The sequence below is a fragment of the Phyllostomus hastatus genome, unplaced genomic scaffold, assembly GCF_019186645.2.
Source record: "Phyllostomus hastatus isolate PE091 unplaced genomic scaffold, TTU_PhHast_1.1 phas_contig_34, whole genome shotgun sequence".
Classification (NCBI taxonomy): Eukaryota; Metazoa; Chordata; class Mammalia; order Chiroptera; family Phyllostomidae; genus Phyllostomus; species Phyllostomus hastatus.
The window spans coordinates 15,289,302-15,306,625 of record NW_025333857.1 but is presented as its reverse complement, the minus strand read 5'-3'; the positions used below and the strand labels follow the sequence as shown (position 1 = coordinate 15,306,625).

The 17,324-nt window shown below is 44.4% G+C and overlaps 1 protein-coding gene across 4 annotated transcripts in view; it reads left to right on the top strand.

Moving 5' to 3' along the window:
- CCDC171 (coiled-coil domain containing 171) overlaps positions 1-16,880 on the top strand; it is a 372,925-nt gene extending 356,045 nt beyond the window's left edge. For all 4 annotated transcript variants that reach the window (XM_045840936.1, XM_045840939.1, XM_045840937.1 and 1 more), the window contains one exon: positions 16,486-16,880. In XM_045840936.1, coding sequence (XP_045696892.1) covers positions 16,486-16,821 — 336 coding nt within the window. In that variant the 3' untranslated portion in view covers positions 16,822-16,880. The remainder of the gene's footprint in view (positions 1-16,485) is intronic.
- Positions 16,881-17,324: the final 444 nt, after the last annotated feature.

The window sequence follows — 17,324 nt, the reverse complement described above, 5'->3', positions numbered from 1 at the left end:
AGGAACTGTTAGGATTGTGCTGAATTACAGATCCAGTTCGAGAGGTAAAGGATCACACAGATAAAATGTAACCCAGAAAAGCTACTTTAGGGTTGCCAGATAACATATTGGACACCTGTATTTGGGATAAATTTTGACTAAAAATTATTTGTTGTTTATCTGAAATCCAGATTTAACTTGGCGTTCTATGTTTTTATTTGTTACATCCGGCAGCTCTAGCTGCTGTCGGTTACCTGGTGAGGCAGCTCTGAGAATGCAGCTCTCAGATCTCCAACTGCAGGGAGAGTCACTCCCTGGCTGAGGCCTCAGCTGCTGCGCCCTGAAGCTGCTGCATTGGAGCCAGGCATGAGCCCCCGCAGCCTACTCTCAGCCACGACTCAGCACGCAGGGGTGCTAACACACTACGCTCCTCCGATGGGTGACTTGGATCTAGGACTCCCCAGAGGCCTTGCTGAATTTGCCTTAGCACGGCACGGCTGTCCAAGATGCTTGTACCCAGCCTTCCTTCTCTTTCTCTTCTTCATGAGGTCAGACCCGCACTGCTGTCCAGGCTTCCTCCACATTTATTCTCCTAGGCCTTTGCCGTGGTAAAGCTTTGCCTATCTAATTCCACCTTAACATCTGCTTCTTGGAGGATATCCCTGTGTTGGTATTAGTCTTGGGCAAATGTACCTGGTGTGCAAATGGAAGTTGTGAGGAGCTGGCTGGGGACAGTTCACAATTTCTAGGTATGGAGTAGGAACCAATGAGGGGTATTAGGCCGCAGGTGGCAAAAGAGAGGGGGTGGGTAGGATTTGGAAGAGGCAAAATTTTCTGGTTTGGACTAGTTTTACGTAGTCCTCAATGAGGAGATGACATCAAAACTCTTTCATGGCACATTGAACAATGCTCATGTTTCGTGCTTGAGTTAGATGTTAGGTGTCGTTCAAGCAGCTGTGATGCCGCTGCCCAGTCCTGGTGAAAGAACGTTCGACAGGGTCATCGGGACAGGAAACAGATTCTGCTTCTCGAAGAACTCTGATAAACTGGCAGTGACTTTGGAGGGCCGTGCTGAGAAGGGCTGTGTGGCCGTGTGGGAGGGCACTGGGATCGATTAGCATGGTCTGTCCTGGGTGAGAGAAGGGGTAATGGCCGGAAAGTGCTGTGCCTGGCAGCCCTGTGCGTGGGGGTGGCGACCTTCTGAGCCTGAAAGGAATCTGGGCTGTGGTCTGGGAAGGAAGCAGGAGGGCTTACAGAGCAGGGGTGGGAGAGGTAGGGAGGAGAATCGTGAAACTAGAACGAGGGAGACCTGGGAACAAAGTTGGTGCACAAAGTTAAGGAGAGGGAAGAGTCAGATAAGATTTTGAGGTTGTTAGGGCTGGTGTGTGCTGTGCATGTGTGTTTATCTGATCAGGCCTTAAGCTTCTTGCCAACGGGGGCTGGTAATTCAAGTTACTCTTCAGGTACCTAGTAGTGGTAGCAGCAGCAGTAGCAGTGTTGTCATCAATGACTCTATAATCATTGTGTGTGTGTGGGGGGGATGGATTTCAGATGAATAGATTCATTCACCTGCACTCATTCAATTGCAATCATTTAAATGCACACATTCATATTGAGTTATATACAGGTTTGTTCTTTATATATACATATGTAAATGGTAATTTCATCTGTTCTGAAGTCACTTCAAAAGAAAACCCTGAGGATATAGTCCACCGTGGACATGTATTATTCAATTTCTCTTTCCTGAAAATAGAATGTATTGATTTGAGTGGGTTTAGATTAAGAATATGAACACCCCTTGACATTCCAGGCAGCAGTTTGCACAGTTGTAGTGAGGACAAAGGAGCATCTGTCCGCCGCGCCTCGCACCAGGAGGCCCGTGCGTGGTCAGGCGTGCACCCACAGGGAGGGAAGAGGGTGACGGAGCCTCTGGGGCTCGCCACCACAGAACTCAGAGGACTGACTCACTTCCCTTCCCGAGATGCCGACCATGGTTTGTGGAGGTGGCTCACCACACTGGCAAGGCTCTTGCCATTCCTGTTTCATGTGATCTTGTCCCAAGGTGCCAGCTCCTGGCTTTCCATCTTACGAATGCGTACATTTTTTTTTTTCAGGAGGGTGGAGGGAAAATCAACATGAAGATTAATGGACTCAAAGCAGAGAGGGAACGAAAATACTGGAAACTTCTGCCCATGATTCAATTTTCAGGGGCACAAAAGTATACTGGAGACAGGAGAACCAAATCCAGTGCTGAGTCCGGCCCTTGAGTTTAAGAAATCATTTAGAGAATGAAATTCAACGTGTCCGTGAAAGCAATCATCGTTGAATTATGCCCACACACTCTCTCTCTATTTATGGTGGTGGGGGCTTAGCTTTAAAATGAATGTTAAGTTTTAAGAGAATTCATTTAAAAATAAGTTCTTCAGCTTGCATTTATAAAAATAACTTCTCCCAACTGAAACACAAACACGTGTTCTACACATGTGGTCATTCCATTGTACAACATGCCACTTCTGAATACCACACAAAAGTCAATCGCTAATCTAATTTTGAGTAGCATGGGAAATTGCTAGTGAATAGCAAATTCAATATTCCACACCAGGAAAACATTTAAAATGTTCAGTACAGATCTAATAATAGGTGTTAGGTCGTACATATCTGGACCACTGGGCCCACACTTCACTGTACATGCCGCCAACAATATAACCAACCTCAGTCACGGTGTTTATTGTGATATGCTAAATTACCTGAATCTGTTGTACCTGGATTTCTTTCTGAAAAACTCAAGTTGTTCATTACTAGAGAGCTGCTTTCTCAACTGGGTCTGTAGAGGGATTTAGGGAAATCACAGGTGTGAACTTCTTACAGGACCCCAGAGGACAACCATAGAATGTTTCCCAGCTGCAAGAGGTACCCTGAATTCTAATGTGTAACCACTTCCTGAGGGTGGGGGTATGATCCCTGGCTGCCAAACAGGGCCATTTTTGTAGAGGCTCAATCAGGTAAAACATGTTGAAGTGGAAGAGATACCGTGTGCCAGGATCATGCCCTCACCCCCGGGGTTAGGTGAGGATGTGGCAACTCACAGGGCTCAGCTGTATAGGCAGCAGCCCATAGACCTGGGCAGGGACTGGCCTTGCCCTTTGTCAGTTACTGCTGCCTACTCTCCCGCAGGGAAACTTGGCCAAAATGGTGTCAAATGGGCCCCCAGAGAAACATTATCAAAGGCCTTTTTGTCTCAGAACGCATCAGTGCCGAGGAAGGGAATGTTATGCATGGCACATGCATGGATGGGTTTTCAACCCACCCAAGTCCAAACCTCATTTTCTCTCTGGGAGAGAGGAAGGTGGCAGGAGAGGAAGCCAAGAGGCCAAGATGTTGCCAACATTCAAGTGGGAAGGGCCCCCCTCTGGAATGAGCACATTGGCAGAGGAATAAGGCAGAGGAATGAATTTAAGAAATGTTGCGGTGAACGAAACACTGAGATTTATTTTAAAATGAAAGATTTATGAAAATAACCTGGTATCAGAAAAAAATACTTGAGTTGAAATAGATGATAGTTTTGGAGTGGGGATGATGTGGAACTTCGAGAGGGTGATGAGGCATGGAGGAAAAGGCGAGTGGCCCAGGAGAGAGTCCCTGGGAGGGTGCTGTGGGAGGGCATGGCTGCGGACAGGAGGCTGGCTCCTCGCCCCACTTCCACATGGTTCCCGTGACCTGGGAATTGATTTCTTCTTCTGTGCAGAAAAAGGGTACCGAGACCCACTGTGGCAAGGCATGGGAGTCCATGCTAGCTTCAAGAAGCAGACAGGGAATTGATAGGGAGGAGTTCCTAGGACCCAAGGAATGGGTGCAGCTGAGGGCAGCTGCAGGGCTGAGGAAAAACCAGGACTGATGGACAGTCTCTTTAGGGCCTGGATCCCAGCTTTAATGAGTTCTGGCAGTTTTCTTTCCAGGTGTTAATCCTGCCCCTGTTCCACATTCCTAGAAGGGCAATTCCAGTTGTTCTGTCCTGGGTCACGTTCTTAGCCCTTGGCCAGAGGAGGGCACCCAGACCACAAACAACAGTAGAGAGGTACTTCAGGAGAAAATTGAGGGCCTTTTTTTTTTTTATCAGGGAAGAGGAAATCAAAGCTGGGCAAGCAAGAGCACAAGTGCCCACTGCACAGGAGTGGGATGAAGACGCCACAAGATGTCTTGTGTACCATGGGATCATGGAATCAAAGGGGTTAATATGGGTGTGACATTGTTACCTCCTTTATTTCTTCCAAGGGCTTGAGAGAGAGGAACCCAAATGAGGACTCAGGAAATGTCCCAGACTCACACGCCCCCGGGGGGTGACGTCCAGCTGTGGGGCCCTGGGTCAAGAGTGTCTTTGTCTCTGTGGTGCTGCCCCCCGGAGAGCTCTGGCAGCGGGCAGTGGAATGGCATACCCCAGTCTGAAACTGCTTCGGCGTTCCGAATGCTCGATCTGTGCACAATAGTCTTTTCACTTGTGCTTCTTATTATAAAACTGAAGTCCCAGTGCTTACCCCATGTCGTAAATATTTTCAGGAATGCCGGGAGAGGGGGAACTGCTGCCCAGTGCATTTCTGGGAAGAACGACCTGGGAAAGGAAGGTGAAACATGCACGGCTCAGTCATCTGCTCTGGCCACTGCCGAGCACCTCCTTGTTTCTGCAGCGAGAGCCTTGGTTCCAGTTGTTACGTGGCTGGGTTCCCACTGACAGCCTGTCTAAGAGCCCCCACTCCCACTTCGATGAGAGGCAAAGATTTAATGGTTTCAAGAGGGAGGCTACCTAATTTGACACACATTTGACACACAGATTTGACACATTCCACACATTCTTGTGTTTGAGTTACACCACCTGTAAGCTGGTAAGAGGGTGTTTTCAATGGGTGGTAACCCAGGAAGCTGCCCTTTTCACCCCATTGTGGGAAGGGCAGTCTCACACATTTTTTTCCACAGTAATTTGATTTCATCAGAGAACAACTGCAGGAGTTCCTGTTGGGAATGCAACTCAGTGTTCGATGTTGAGGTCATTATTGACATTAGATGTTCCAGGTCTGGACATAGTTGAGTTCTGTTGAAGTCACCAAGGAAGCCTCCTGTTGTGAGCGCTGATGGAGATTACCCGGATCCTGGCAGACAGGTGGTTTGAGTGTTTCGAAAAGCCCAAACTGCCTCACAAAGCTTCTCTGGCCTCTGTTGCTGCAATCATCTTTTTCATGTAATGGGTTTTATTTTTTATTTTTAAAATATATTTTATTGATTATGCTATTACAGTTGTCCCAATTTTCCCGCTTTGCCACCCTCTGCCCGCTACCCCCCTTCCCTCCAGCAATTATGAACCCTGCCTGCTTAGTTCATGTCCATGGGTCATGCATATAAATTATTTAGCTTCTCCATTTCCTATACTATCCTTGACATCCCCTGTCTATTTTGTACCTACCATTTATGCTTCTTAATCCCTGCACTTTTTCCCCCATTCTCCTCCTTTCCCGTCCCAGTTGATAATCTTCAACATGATCTCCATTTTTGATTCTGTTCCTGTTCTGGTTGTTTGCTTAGTTTGTTTTTTTTTTTTTAATTCAGTTGTTGATAGTTGTGAGTTTGTTGTCATTTTAATGTTCATGGTTTTGATCTTTTTCTTAGATAAGTCCCTTTAACATTTCATATAATAAGGGCTTGGTGATGATGAACTCCTTTACCTTTACCTTGTCTGGGAAGCACTTTATCTGCTCTTCCATTCTAAATGACAGCTTTGTGGGATAGAGTACTCTGGGTTGTAGGTCTTTGCTTTTCATCACTTGGAATACTTCTTCCCAGTCCCTTCTACCCTGCAAAGTTTCTTTTGAGAAATCAGCTGATAGTCTCATGGGCACTCCTTTGTAGGTAATTGTCTCCTTTTCTCTTGGTGCTTTTAAGATTCTTTCTTTATCTTTAACCTTTAGCATTTCAGTTTTGATGTGTCTTGGTGTGGTCCTCTTTTGGTCCAACTTATTTGGGGGTCTCTGTGGTTCCTGGACTTGTACGTCTATTTCCTTTGCCTTATTAGGGAAGTTTTCTTTCATTATTTTTCAAACAAGTTTTTAATTTCTTGCTCTTCCTCTTTGCCTTCTGGCACCCCAGTGATTTGGGTGTTGATATGTTTAAAGTTGTCCTAGAGGTTCCTAACCTTATCCTCATTTTTTTTTTTGAATTCTTCTTTCTCCCTGCTTTTCTGATTGAATGCTTTCTCCTTCCTGTGTTCCCCATTGTGGATTTTATCCTCAGCTTCATCCTCTCCACTGTTGGTTTCCTGTAGATTTTTCTTTATTTCACTTTGTTAACCTTCATTTCTTCCCTTACGTTTTTGCCATACTCAGTAATTTCTTTGAGGATCCTGATTACCAGTGTTTTGAACTCTGCATCTGATAGGCTGGTTATCTCCATTTTGTTTAGTTCATTTCGTGGGGTTTTGTTCTGTCCTTTCATTTGGGCCATATTTCTTTGTCTCCTCAATTCAGCAGCCTCCCTGTGTTTGTTTCTGTGTATTAGGTAGAGTGGCTCTGACTCCCTGTCTTAGAAAAGGCACTTGTAAATTGTGTGGGGCAGAGCCTTAGCTAACCACCAAGGGGGGGCAAACTGCCTCACTGCTCTGTGGCTCTGTGTGGTGGGAGGGCTCAGAGAAGGGACAGTGCTGCTGCCTGGCTTCTGGAGGTTTGCCTGGCACTTGCCTGTTTTCAGTCACTTCATCGATTTCGTGTATGTGACTGGCACCCTTCCAGCTGCTGCCCTGGTGGTGACTCCCAGAGTGGGTATGTTTGCGTACATTCTAAGTCAATGTGGGCCCTTTCAGTAGATTCCTGAAAGTCCGGCAGTTTCTTCCTCTGTCCCAACCCCCACTGGTTTTTACAGCCAGAAGTTATGACGATTTATATTCCTGGCACTGGAACCCTGGGCTAGTGGTCTGGTCTGGGGCTGGGATCGCTCACTCCTGAGGTACCCCTCCCGATTTCTATCCACCACCTGTGAGTGTGGGACTGCCTTTTCTGCCACCACTGCTGCTGCCTCTCTGCACCACACCCTGCTCCACTTCTCTCCACCCATCTCTGTGACTGCCCGCCTCCCACTTGTCTGGATGAATGTGGCCTCTAACTCCTTGGTTGTCCAACTTCCATACAGCTCAATTTTCTGACAGTTTTGGTTGTTATTTGTTTTGAGATATAGTTATAATTCTCCCTGTGGTCGTGTGAGGAGGTGAAGTGTGTCTACCTATATCTCCATCTTGACCAGCAGTCTCACGCCATGGGTTTTATTCTTCGGAGTTTTTACATGTGGAATCCTTTATTCAGTTTTAAGGTTCTGGGAACAAAGGTGAGCTTAGAGAATGGAGTCTAACTTCCCTCCTCCCTAAGCCAACTTTAATAAATATACAACTTGAGTGGAAACACAGCATACTTGATATGCACTTTGATATTCAGATCGAGTCTGCTAGTCTCCATCTTTCAACCAGATGACTACTCCTAAGAACTTTTACTAAAGAAATTTTGGAGACTCCATTAGTAGACTGAATCTAATGTGTGGTACATTTATTACAAAGAAGTCCTGGGTAAGAACAGCATTCTGTAAGGGGAATTGCTTTTTAGCTCCCAAACTTTACAGTGCTCAACTCATCTAAATCTCTATTTATAATGCTATTTGGAGAAATCCATTAACTTTGGTGTTAAAACAAAAACCAGAAAGAACATAGTAAGAAGAACTCCGTAGGAATATTTGAACTATTTATTTTTAATGTATAGTTAACATGGGTATTATTATACACAAAAAACTAATACAGCGAGTCACTTTAAATTGTTTTCAGTTCCCTTCCCTTTAAATCTCTTATGCAGGTATGTCTGAGAGAACTGTCTTCATTTTCATGGGGTGTGTTTTAGCTTACTGAAATCCCAAGTTCACAGATGAGCCTCTGCTGTGAGGGTCTGTGGGAGGTATCAGCATCTGTGACAGGACTCTTATTTACCAGCTGAAGAACATCCTCCATCTTGTGTATGTGCTAACTCAAAGTCCACTCCAAGTTCTGAGCCCTTGAAGAGGTTCCTTTCCTCCAGCATTCTTTGCTAACTGCCTGCTTCAGGTTAACTTGTTTCTCTGGGAAAGATTTATCTTTCTTTTAGCATGGCCTCGCAGCTTTCTGTCTCTTTGAATACTTTCTGTATGCTGCCTCTGTTGGAGTATTATTTCCATACTGTAGGATGGAGGAAGTGATTGATATTTTGTTACAACAAATATTTATTGAATATCTACTACGTCAGGCTCTGGGCTGGTGCTGTGTGGAAGAGTAACTTCCACATTTAATCTAACTTGGAAACAAATTCCACTGCTATGCAGAAACAGGCCTACCTTGATCTTTCCTGGGAGACACTATCGATGCCCTCCCTGGTTACGGCAGCTCAGACTCTTACCCTGAACAACTTCAGGCCCAGCGGAGGCTACATGGTCAGGGAGGGCAGAGCTTACACAAGGGGAGTGTTGGAGAAAAGCTATTGGAGAAAAAGCTATTTTCTCCAATGACCGTTTCTTCCCTTTTTTCCAGGCCTTCTTGCTAGAGGCCTTCAAAGCTAGATGCTTTGAGTTCTGTCTCAAAAAGCATCCCCAAAGGGAGTTCCTTAAGTGCTACAGGACCCTGACCATGCCTCTTGCTGGTTTAACTGAATATGGACTCCTGACCCAAGATAAGCCAGCAAGCACATTTAGTCTAAAGACAGAGACTACATTAGTTGTCTTGAGAACTTGAATTGGAAAAGGAAGTAATTATGGAGGCCAAGACACCTGTATTTTGTGGCCTCTATAATGGGCCAAATATAGGTACTGCCAAGAAATCTGCTGGCACAATGAAGAAATTTGTCCTAACCAGAAGTCTGAATACAAATCAATGCCTCTCAGGAATTCTAAACCAAGAACCTAATGTCTTATTTGTGTTTGAGGTTTGATTTTATGTTATACAATGAGGTCTGTCAGGAAAGTATCCAGCCATACACTATGAAAAATAGACATATATTGAAGAAGATACAAGGTATAAGAAACACTGTACACAGGACAATGATGCCTCAGTCCCCTTCAAAGTAGGCACCTTGGGACCTCACACAGTTCTCCCAGCATCTCTTCCACTGTTCAGAACATGCTGCAAAATCTTCTGTTGGAATCGCCATCAGCTGCCCCATTGTATTTTTCTGAATCTCATTGGTGGTCCAAATCTCTTCCCTTTCAAAAGTGATTTTAGTTTTGAGAAAAGCCAGACGTCGTGGGGTAATCTGAACGTGTGTTCAACATTCTCAGGTGCTCTGCTTGTTGCAGGCCTTCCAGAATGGAAATCACTTTCAATAGATTCTCAACCATCTTTGAAGCATTTGTGTCACACTTTATTTGCACGGCACTCATTGCATCATCCCAAAGCCTTCTGAATCATCTGAATGGTTTCTGTGGAGGAATGTTCAAACTTAACACAAAATTTGATGCAGATTCATCGCTCTGTTTGCTCAGCCATTGTGAGTGCAAGGGCTACACTACGCACACGCTCACTTGATGTCTGGTACAGAGAGGGCGTCTTTGTCCACACGTGTGCATTCCAGCCCACTCTCCCTGGCTGCCAGGCTACATTGCTGTCATGCAAACTGTTCTCGTTATATTAACATCTGGACAGACCTCATATATGTGGTCTAAGAACATGAGATAAGATATTAAAATGAAAATATGTTTTTAAGCCATGATGTCATACAATTAGGAACCAAATACAAAACTCTCTGCTGAGTCACAACCTCAGTCCAGGCCACAATTCCCATAAATAAAGACATACTAAGATGAATTTATTGTCTAAAATCACAAAATTTATTAGGAAGCAGCCCCCAATGAGAGTGAATCAACAGATAGAACATGCATCAGGATTAGATTAGCAATAACTCCAGATAATGGATCTATAGTATGGGGATTATATGTATGTTTAAAATGTTTAGAGATGTGAAACAAGTAATTGAAAATATATTAAATGTACAAAGTCTATAAAAAAGAAAATACAGATCTGAAAGAGAAATAAGTAAACATTGAGAATTAATAACTATAGTCATTAATTTTAATGAATTAGATACTGCTAAAGAAAATATTAGTGTCCTGGAAGAGAGATTTGATTCTAGTTCAGAAAGTATCACAAAGACATACACATATGAGAGAGTAATTAAGGATACAGACGACAGAACGAGAAAGAATAAGTGTTTCAGAAGATGAAGGTACATAAGGAGAACTATTCAAAGAGAAAACAGCTGAGGATTTTTTTTACAATAGGTAAAAGATAAAAATAATAGGATTCAGGATGCACAACCAGGCCTGAGCTGAAACAATGAGTGTATATCCAAATCTTGAGTCCACAACAATGGAATTGCAGAACAACAATGTGGAAAAAGTTCAAACACATTCCCTACAAAGATAATGGGATTAGTCGGGCAGCAGCTTCTCTGCAGCAGCAACACAGACCAAAAGTCAAAAAGATTCTATACCAAAGCTCTAAGGAAGGAGTGAGATCCAAGGAGGGAAATTAAATGTAAATAAGCATTGTCTGTAGAAACAAGAGTGTTCACAATTTTGAGGAAATAAAACAATGCGGAACTGAAATAGTGGACAACAATAATGTGCAGGAGAGAGAGGACTGGAGCTGTGAGGATCAGTGGGCGGGTGGAGACGCTGACTTGATATCATACTTTTTTAAGTCAAGTATATGTGATAAAAATGAAAGGGTAACATTTAAAAAGGTTGTGTGCGTGTACAAACATACAAATGAGATGTATAACTACTAAGTCAGCAGAATAGGAAAAGAGAATAAATAAAACTTGAAACTTGATCAGTCCATTAAAAGGCAGTAAAAAAGAAAGTTAAGACCATATATAACAAAGTAAATACAAAGCCCAAAATTAGATGGCAGAAACAAATCCTAAATAAATATAAATGGACCAAATGAGTCACTTAAAACACAGAGATTATTAACTTAGATGGAAAAAAAAATCTGTGGTTTATAAGAGAATTGTCTAAAACATAAGGGCAGAGAAAAGAACAAAGGCATAAAAATAGGAAAAGGCCTATTGGGCCAAAAAAAGGGGGGGCAGATTTAATAGAGCTACATTTATACCCTACTTTAGGTCAAAATTTATGATTAGGCATAAAGATTGTTATAAAATATAACAATTTTAATATGTAATATGTGTCTAATAATATAGCTTCAAATAAAAAGCAAAAATGGGATTCGCAGAAGAAATTGTCAAATATGAAATCAAAGGAGATGCCTTACCACCTGTCTTCAGAGAGGTGCGGCAGACTTTAAAACCAGGGAGGAAAAAGGTTTGAAAGGCCATTCTTGGAATGATAATGACAATTGTTCAGATAATGCTTCTGGTTTCAGCTCAAAGAGTTGCAGGGTCATTCTCTCTGCAGCGTATTTGGGAAGGCGAACTTTCCGCAGGACGCTGTTTTATGGGAAGGAAGGAGCCAGATTCTGTGGCCTTTGCTCTAACCTGTGCAGGACTCCCTCGTGTGGATGAGACTTGTTCCAGCCTCGCCTCAGGGAGGAGGTGATTTTGGCACTTAAATACTGCTGACTGTTATGTAACTTGGCTATGATTTTTTTCCCTTCTGCCTTTTAAATTAGTGCAAGCTCGTATGGCTTCAGGATTCTTTGCACACAGCTGAGGCAGCAGAAAGTCACATGCATTAGTTAAGATGTAGGCTAAGCCACTGTCACAAAGACACTGAAGACACTGAAACACACAGAGGCTCAGATGAGGCTGTTCATTTCTCCCGCAAGTAACAGTCCAGACATAGGTGGCGGTACCAGGCAGGTAGGTGGCGCTGCTTCATAAAGTCACCCAGCTTTCTTCTGTTTTGTTGCCCTCACCTTCATTTCAGCCCTTGGGAAGGGCACACAGCTTCTTTTCAGAGCTGTGACTCAGAATTTGCACACAGCACTTCTACTCCTGTCCCTGTCTCTGGAACTTAGTCACATGGCTACTCTGAGCTACCTGGACACCTGGAAAATCTTTCCAACTGGGTAGCCATGTTCCCTGCTCCTCTGTGTGTGTGTGCACTCGCGCACACTTGTGGGTGTTTGGGGGTCATTCTACCGCTACAAGGCAAGAGATTATACTGGACCACAGAAGAAAATAAGCTGTGTCAGCCACAGCATAAAACTTGATTTCTAACCATAGCCCCACTCACATTGAAAGCTTTCAGAGCATCAGTTTTACCATCTAGAAAAATCTTCCCTCACAGACTTGGCATTAACAGGAATCAAGAAGAAGAGAGTGAAAGCAAGCACCTACGGACTCTCTGTGGGCCCCTGGCTCTGTAGCCTCTCCTCTGCACAGGGCAGAGGCCCCAGCTGGGCACACCCTGCACCACAGGGGGGACAGTTGACCTGCTCCTGCCTCTGGCTGCCATGACTGGAGCCCCTTTCCTTCTGATCGCTCCCCACCCCACCTCCCCAGTGGCAGGATTCTGCAGATTGATGGACTGTCACCTGGAAGGTGGAGGCAGACCCCTGATCCCTGTGTTCTTAAAGGAACGAAGGATTAATGGGCTCCTTGGAGTTGTGTCAGCGTTGGAGCTCATCTCGGTGCTTGTTCAGGCTGGGGACGGCCCACCCCCCGAGACTGGCAGGCAGCTACAAAGCTTTGGTCACGCTGCCCTGTGTGTGACCTGTCAGGTTTTGTTTGTGATCCGTTTGTGCCCAATGGTGCAGGTCACCCGCTGAGCTCCTCCCAGGAATCTGACTGTTTACAGTTGTAAAGTAAGGGAGCTTGGATCTGTCCGAGCAGAGGGTTAAATCATAGAGTGTTTTACAAGGGCAGCTATAGGGAATGTCTTGTTTTCTCCTTATATGGCTATTTTTCTCAGTCCAGAATCCCAGGGTGTATTTTACGTGGCTGAAATACACAAATGGAGTCATAGTCAGCCAAACATGCTATGTGGCTTTAAAATTAACAAAGCTCTCTCTACTTCTGTACCCCAAACACACATTCACATGCACGGTTTCCGTTGAGACTGTGGAAAGATACTCCTTCCTTTTTAGCCAAAAATATTTGATGGGGTGGATTTCTACAATTTCCTTGCTTTATGCATGAGAAATATTTCTTTTGATCAGAGTAGTTTGCAAGCCTGTGGGTCAAATTTAAGTAACAAGTTTTCAGTGCTTGGCTACTGTATGTAAAGTGCTACATTAGCTGGTTCTGGGGTACAAGGCAGAACAGGGCACCAAATGTGAAAATGTGAAAAGAAAAGATGTTTAACGATAGTTCCAGATGATACCAGCAGAAGCATCAGAAGGCAGCGCATGGTAAGAGCATGTGTTTGCCACAGGCGCTCCAGGGAAGGAGAGATGTTTTCAGACTGGCATGGTTAGGGCAGGTTTCATGGAAGAAGTGAGGGTTGGAACTAGATGGATCTGGCTAGGTCAAGGGGAGGGACAGAGGCATTCTGAGTGGGGGAGCTCTGAGAGGAAATGCAGAGGGAAGAAAATGAAGAGGCTTTTAAAAGAAGAGAGCAAATAATGCAGAGAGGCTAGAGCAAATAGTTCATGTAAGAGAAAAGCAACTTCAGGTGGGAGAGGCACATTACAGCTGGGACTGGAAGGGAATTCAGGACTTCTGTTGCATGGTGAAGGGGAGCCAGGGACAGCTTTGGGGACTGATTTGGATCTGGACCAGTCTGGGTACCGGTATTCTCAATAATCTATGCTTCCGAAACTTGTTTTTGTTTTTTCTTTGTTGTTGTTGTTTTTTGTTTGTTTTGTTTTTTTCTTTTTGGCTACCTCAGTGACTATGATTTAACCTAGAAAATTAGGATTGGATTAATTAAATATGATGTGTAGGTATTAAAAATAAGACTCTGTATCAAGACTTCCTTACTGGGGATTTCACAAATGAGAAAGGCAGAGTTTCCTATTGAGTATAATTCTTGGCCACACCTTCTGGAACACAAACTCTGAACTTAGATTTTTCAGGGAAAAGTTGATTGACCAACTTTCATTCTTTGTGGACAGGGGGAAATTTTGGAGGAAAAATTCAGCCTTGGATTCAGACAGAGAAACATCATATTTTGAACAAATTTGGATGAAAAATTGCATGTCAGGGCCATTTTGGAGATAAAATCTGGCACGGAAATTATGTCCCCTGAAGCCCACACTCTCAGTCTCATTCGATCTTCATTTCAGTTTCTTCCAGAGATAGAACTGGAATTACGATGTCTATTATAAATGTGAGGAAACTGTCAAAGAGTTTTAATGATTTTCCCAGACTCTCACAGCTGGTTCATGGTAGAGCAAGACTTTCAGGAGCCTCGAGAGGTTCAAGCAGTGTCCTTGCAATAGTGAGTTGGCAGCGCCTGCACTCCAGTGGACCTGAGGTGTGGATGCAGAGTGAAGGAGGCAACCAGATTAGACAGAGGGGCTGCCCCAGCCAGGCAGGTGGTAGGGGATGCCAGGGTGACTGGGATGAGGCAAGAAGGAGACAGCCCTTGTGAAGAGGGTCATAGGATTCGGGCCTAAAGGAATTATGGCACCAACAACCCAAATGACAGCCCCCCAGGCTAGGTGTTGTGGCGCTGACATAGAAGGGGTCCCAGGCAAGGGCAGCCCAGGCAAAGATGTTGATTAGTTGAAGACACTTGACTCCCCAGGGACCTTGGGCAAGTCACTTGATTTTTCTGAGCCTCAGCTTCCTCCTGTGCAAAATGAAATGAACCATGAGCCCTGAGGGCAAGGTGTTATAAGAATTAGATGATTCAATGGAGGCAAATCATCTGGCTCAGTCCCTGGGATGTGGCCATCTTCAATACAGGTTTTTTGAATGATCCAAGAACTATCAAGCAGGTGAGCTAGAAATGACATGGAGACCTGCAGTTTGTCTGGGGATGAGAGTGGTTTGGGGTGTACATGTCAGAACAAAAGAGAGGCTCTAAGGGACAGGAGCTTTCTCTTGGTTATAATTTCTAATAGATCATTGAGAAAAATCAGGCTGAAGAAACGCAGGCATACACATGCAAATCGGATGGAAATGAGTGGCTGCCTCCTGCTGAGGACACACTGTAGGTGAGCAAAATAGACAACATAAAAGGCTACCACTGGAGATGCCCATTGGCGGGCCTATCAAGGATCATATGATGACGATGCTGTATTCCAGTTTTAAAACCTCCCTCTAAAATATTCAGTGCTTGCAAGGGGGAATGCTGGGCTTCCAGCTTACTTGCATAGGTATTCGTGAAGAACCCAGCCAGTTACAAAGATGGCAGCCAATTTAATAATGTAGTTCTGGATTTCCCTGTTTGTTTGAACTCTTCCAGAATCACGTTCTTGCTAATTTTTCCTGCTTAAGTTCTTGAACGATGTTTCTTTTTTTCTCTTTTGAGCCATGTTTCTAATAAGCAGAACCTGATGCCAGAAAGTACCACCACATTTTATGTTTTGCATTGTTATTTTCAGCACGTATTAAGTAGACTTGGCTCCAAGACGACCACATTTATTTGGGCCTCTTCTAAAAGGGAATCCCTTTGAGGACAGACTGGCAGGGTGCAGGGGAAGAGGCAGCTTTGGATATCAAACATAGCTCTGTTCCTTACATCTTTCTCAGACCTTTCTCTGCAATAGTATTTGCAGGACCAAAGCTATCCACCCACCCCTTGTACTGAATTTCAGGGAGATTTCAAGAAATCAAGATACTGCATCTTAATATGGGGGCCATTCTACAAGTTCGCCATTAAACAGTGTCAAGGTCTCGCTTGAGTTTCAAAGAACAACGAGGTGACCTGGTGTTACTCAGGTGTCCATTTCAGTTGCACTTACCTTTGTTTGTGGAGCTGGAATGCATGGCTAGCTGAGGAAAACCCAGCTAGCGGGAGAGCCCTCACTGCTCACCGGGGAAAACCGTGCCATTTATCCTGAGAATGTGCAGAAACAGCATTTGATTGGGAAGGGGCCTTAGGTCATTTATCTCCCACTTTAAAAATGATGAGGTCGATGTGTCTCCCCAGTGGGCTGTCCCCCTGCTATTCAGCAACAATGCTCTACTTCTTTTCAAAGAGAAATATGCTTCCAATAAGGGGGAAGGGAGGCAAGGGATGGTAGCAAAGGGGATCAAGCAACTTTCATTGAAGGATTCATTTTTGATTTAAATATTTTGTTCTAATCTCCAACTTCCTTTTTAACTTGGCAGAATAACCGAAAGAAAAACAATGTCCCTCCCTAGCACAGTTTACAGCCTGCCGGAGCAGGGGATCCAGTTACCTCTTCCAAATTGTATATGTGGGGTTGTTCAATATATTAGTGTTTTTTTCTTTTTAAATCTATTGCTCATATACATCGGGTTTTCTTTTAATGGCATGTCAAACCGGACTTTTGTGAAAAACCACAGGGAAAAAAACAGAATGAAAAATATAGATCAAATTTAGCCAGCTATTTAATACTTTTTTTTTCTTGTTCTTTGAGTATAGTGTGGAAAGAATTCTTTGCAAGTGATACATCCTGTAACTGGAGGCAGATGTAATCCCCTGGCCGTGACACCAGCGAAGACTTCCCCTCACATTGGAGACATTTGCAGCCACAGCGAGGGAAGAGGAGGGCGGCACGGGCCCCGTGCACAGCCTGTGGTGTTGTACACTGTGTTTACAATTCCCAGGATGCCATGCAAGCCCGGCCTTGGAAGGGCAAGAAATCCAGGGAGCTGGGACTTGGGGTTGGAATCTGGGGAGCACCCACAGGGCTGCTTTCTCTTCCCAGAAAGCCCATCCTCCCTCTTGCTGCCCATCCCGCCCCGCTCTTTGCTTTGAGCCTCCTTCAAACTCAGATCCTCCAGCACACGTCCTGGGTAGACTCTGCCCAAACCCAGTCTCTCCTCTTTTCTAGTACTCTCCATCTTCTCTTCTAAGAGGATACTGTTTATAAGATATTCATTTGGACTTTTGCCTTTTCTCTATAAATATATACAAAACATATTTTTCCTCATGGTAAGGAGTGTTTTTTCTAGTGGGGGATGGGGGGTAGGGGATAGATTCCACCTGCTAAACCAGACCAGAAACAGCTTAAGGCGTGTCTGGTGCGGGGGTGGGGGTGCAGAGGCAAACACTGAGACAGTATTTGAGTACAAATGGCTCATTGAAAAAGGATCCCAGGAGGTCCCTGGAGAACAGTGGAGAAGGAAGGGAGGCACGGGAAAGAGGCCACCAAAGGAGCATCATCAAGCTAGTGGCCACCGAGTGAAGTTTTCTCAGCCTCAGGATTGCTGACAGTTTGAGCCAAAAATTCCTTGTTGTGGGGGCTGTCCTGGGAATTG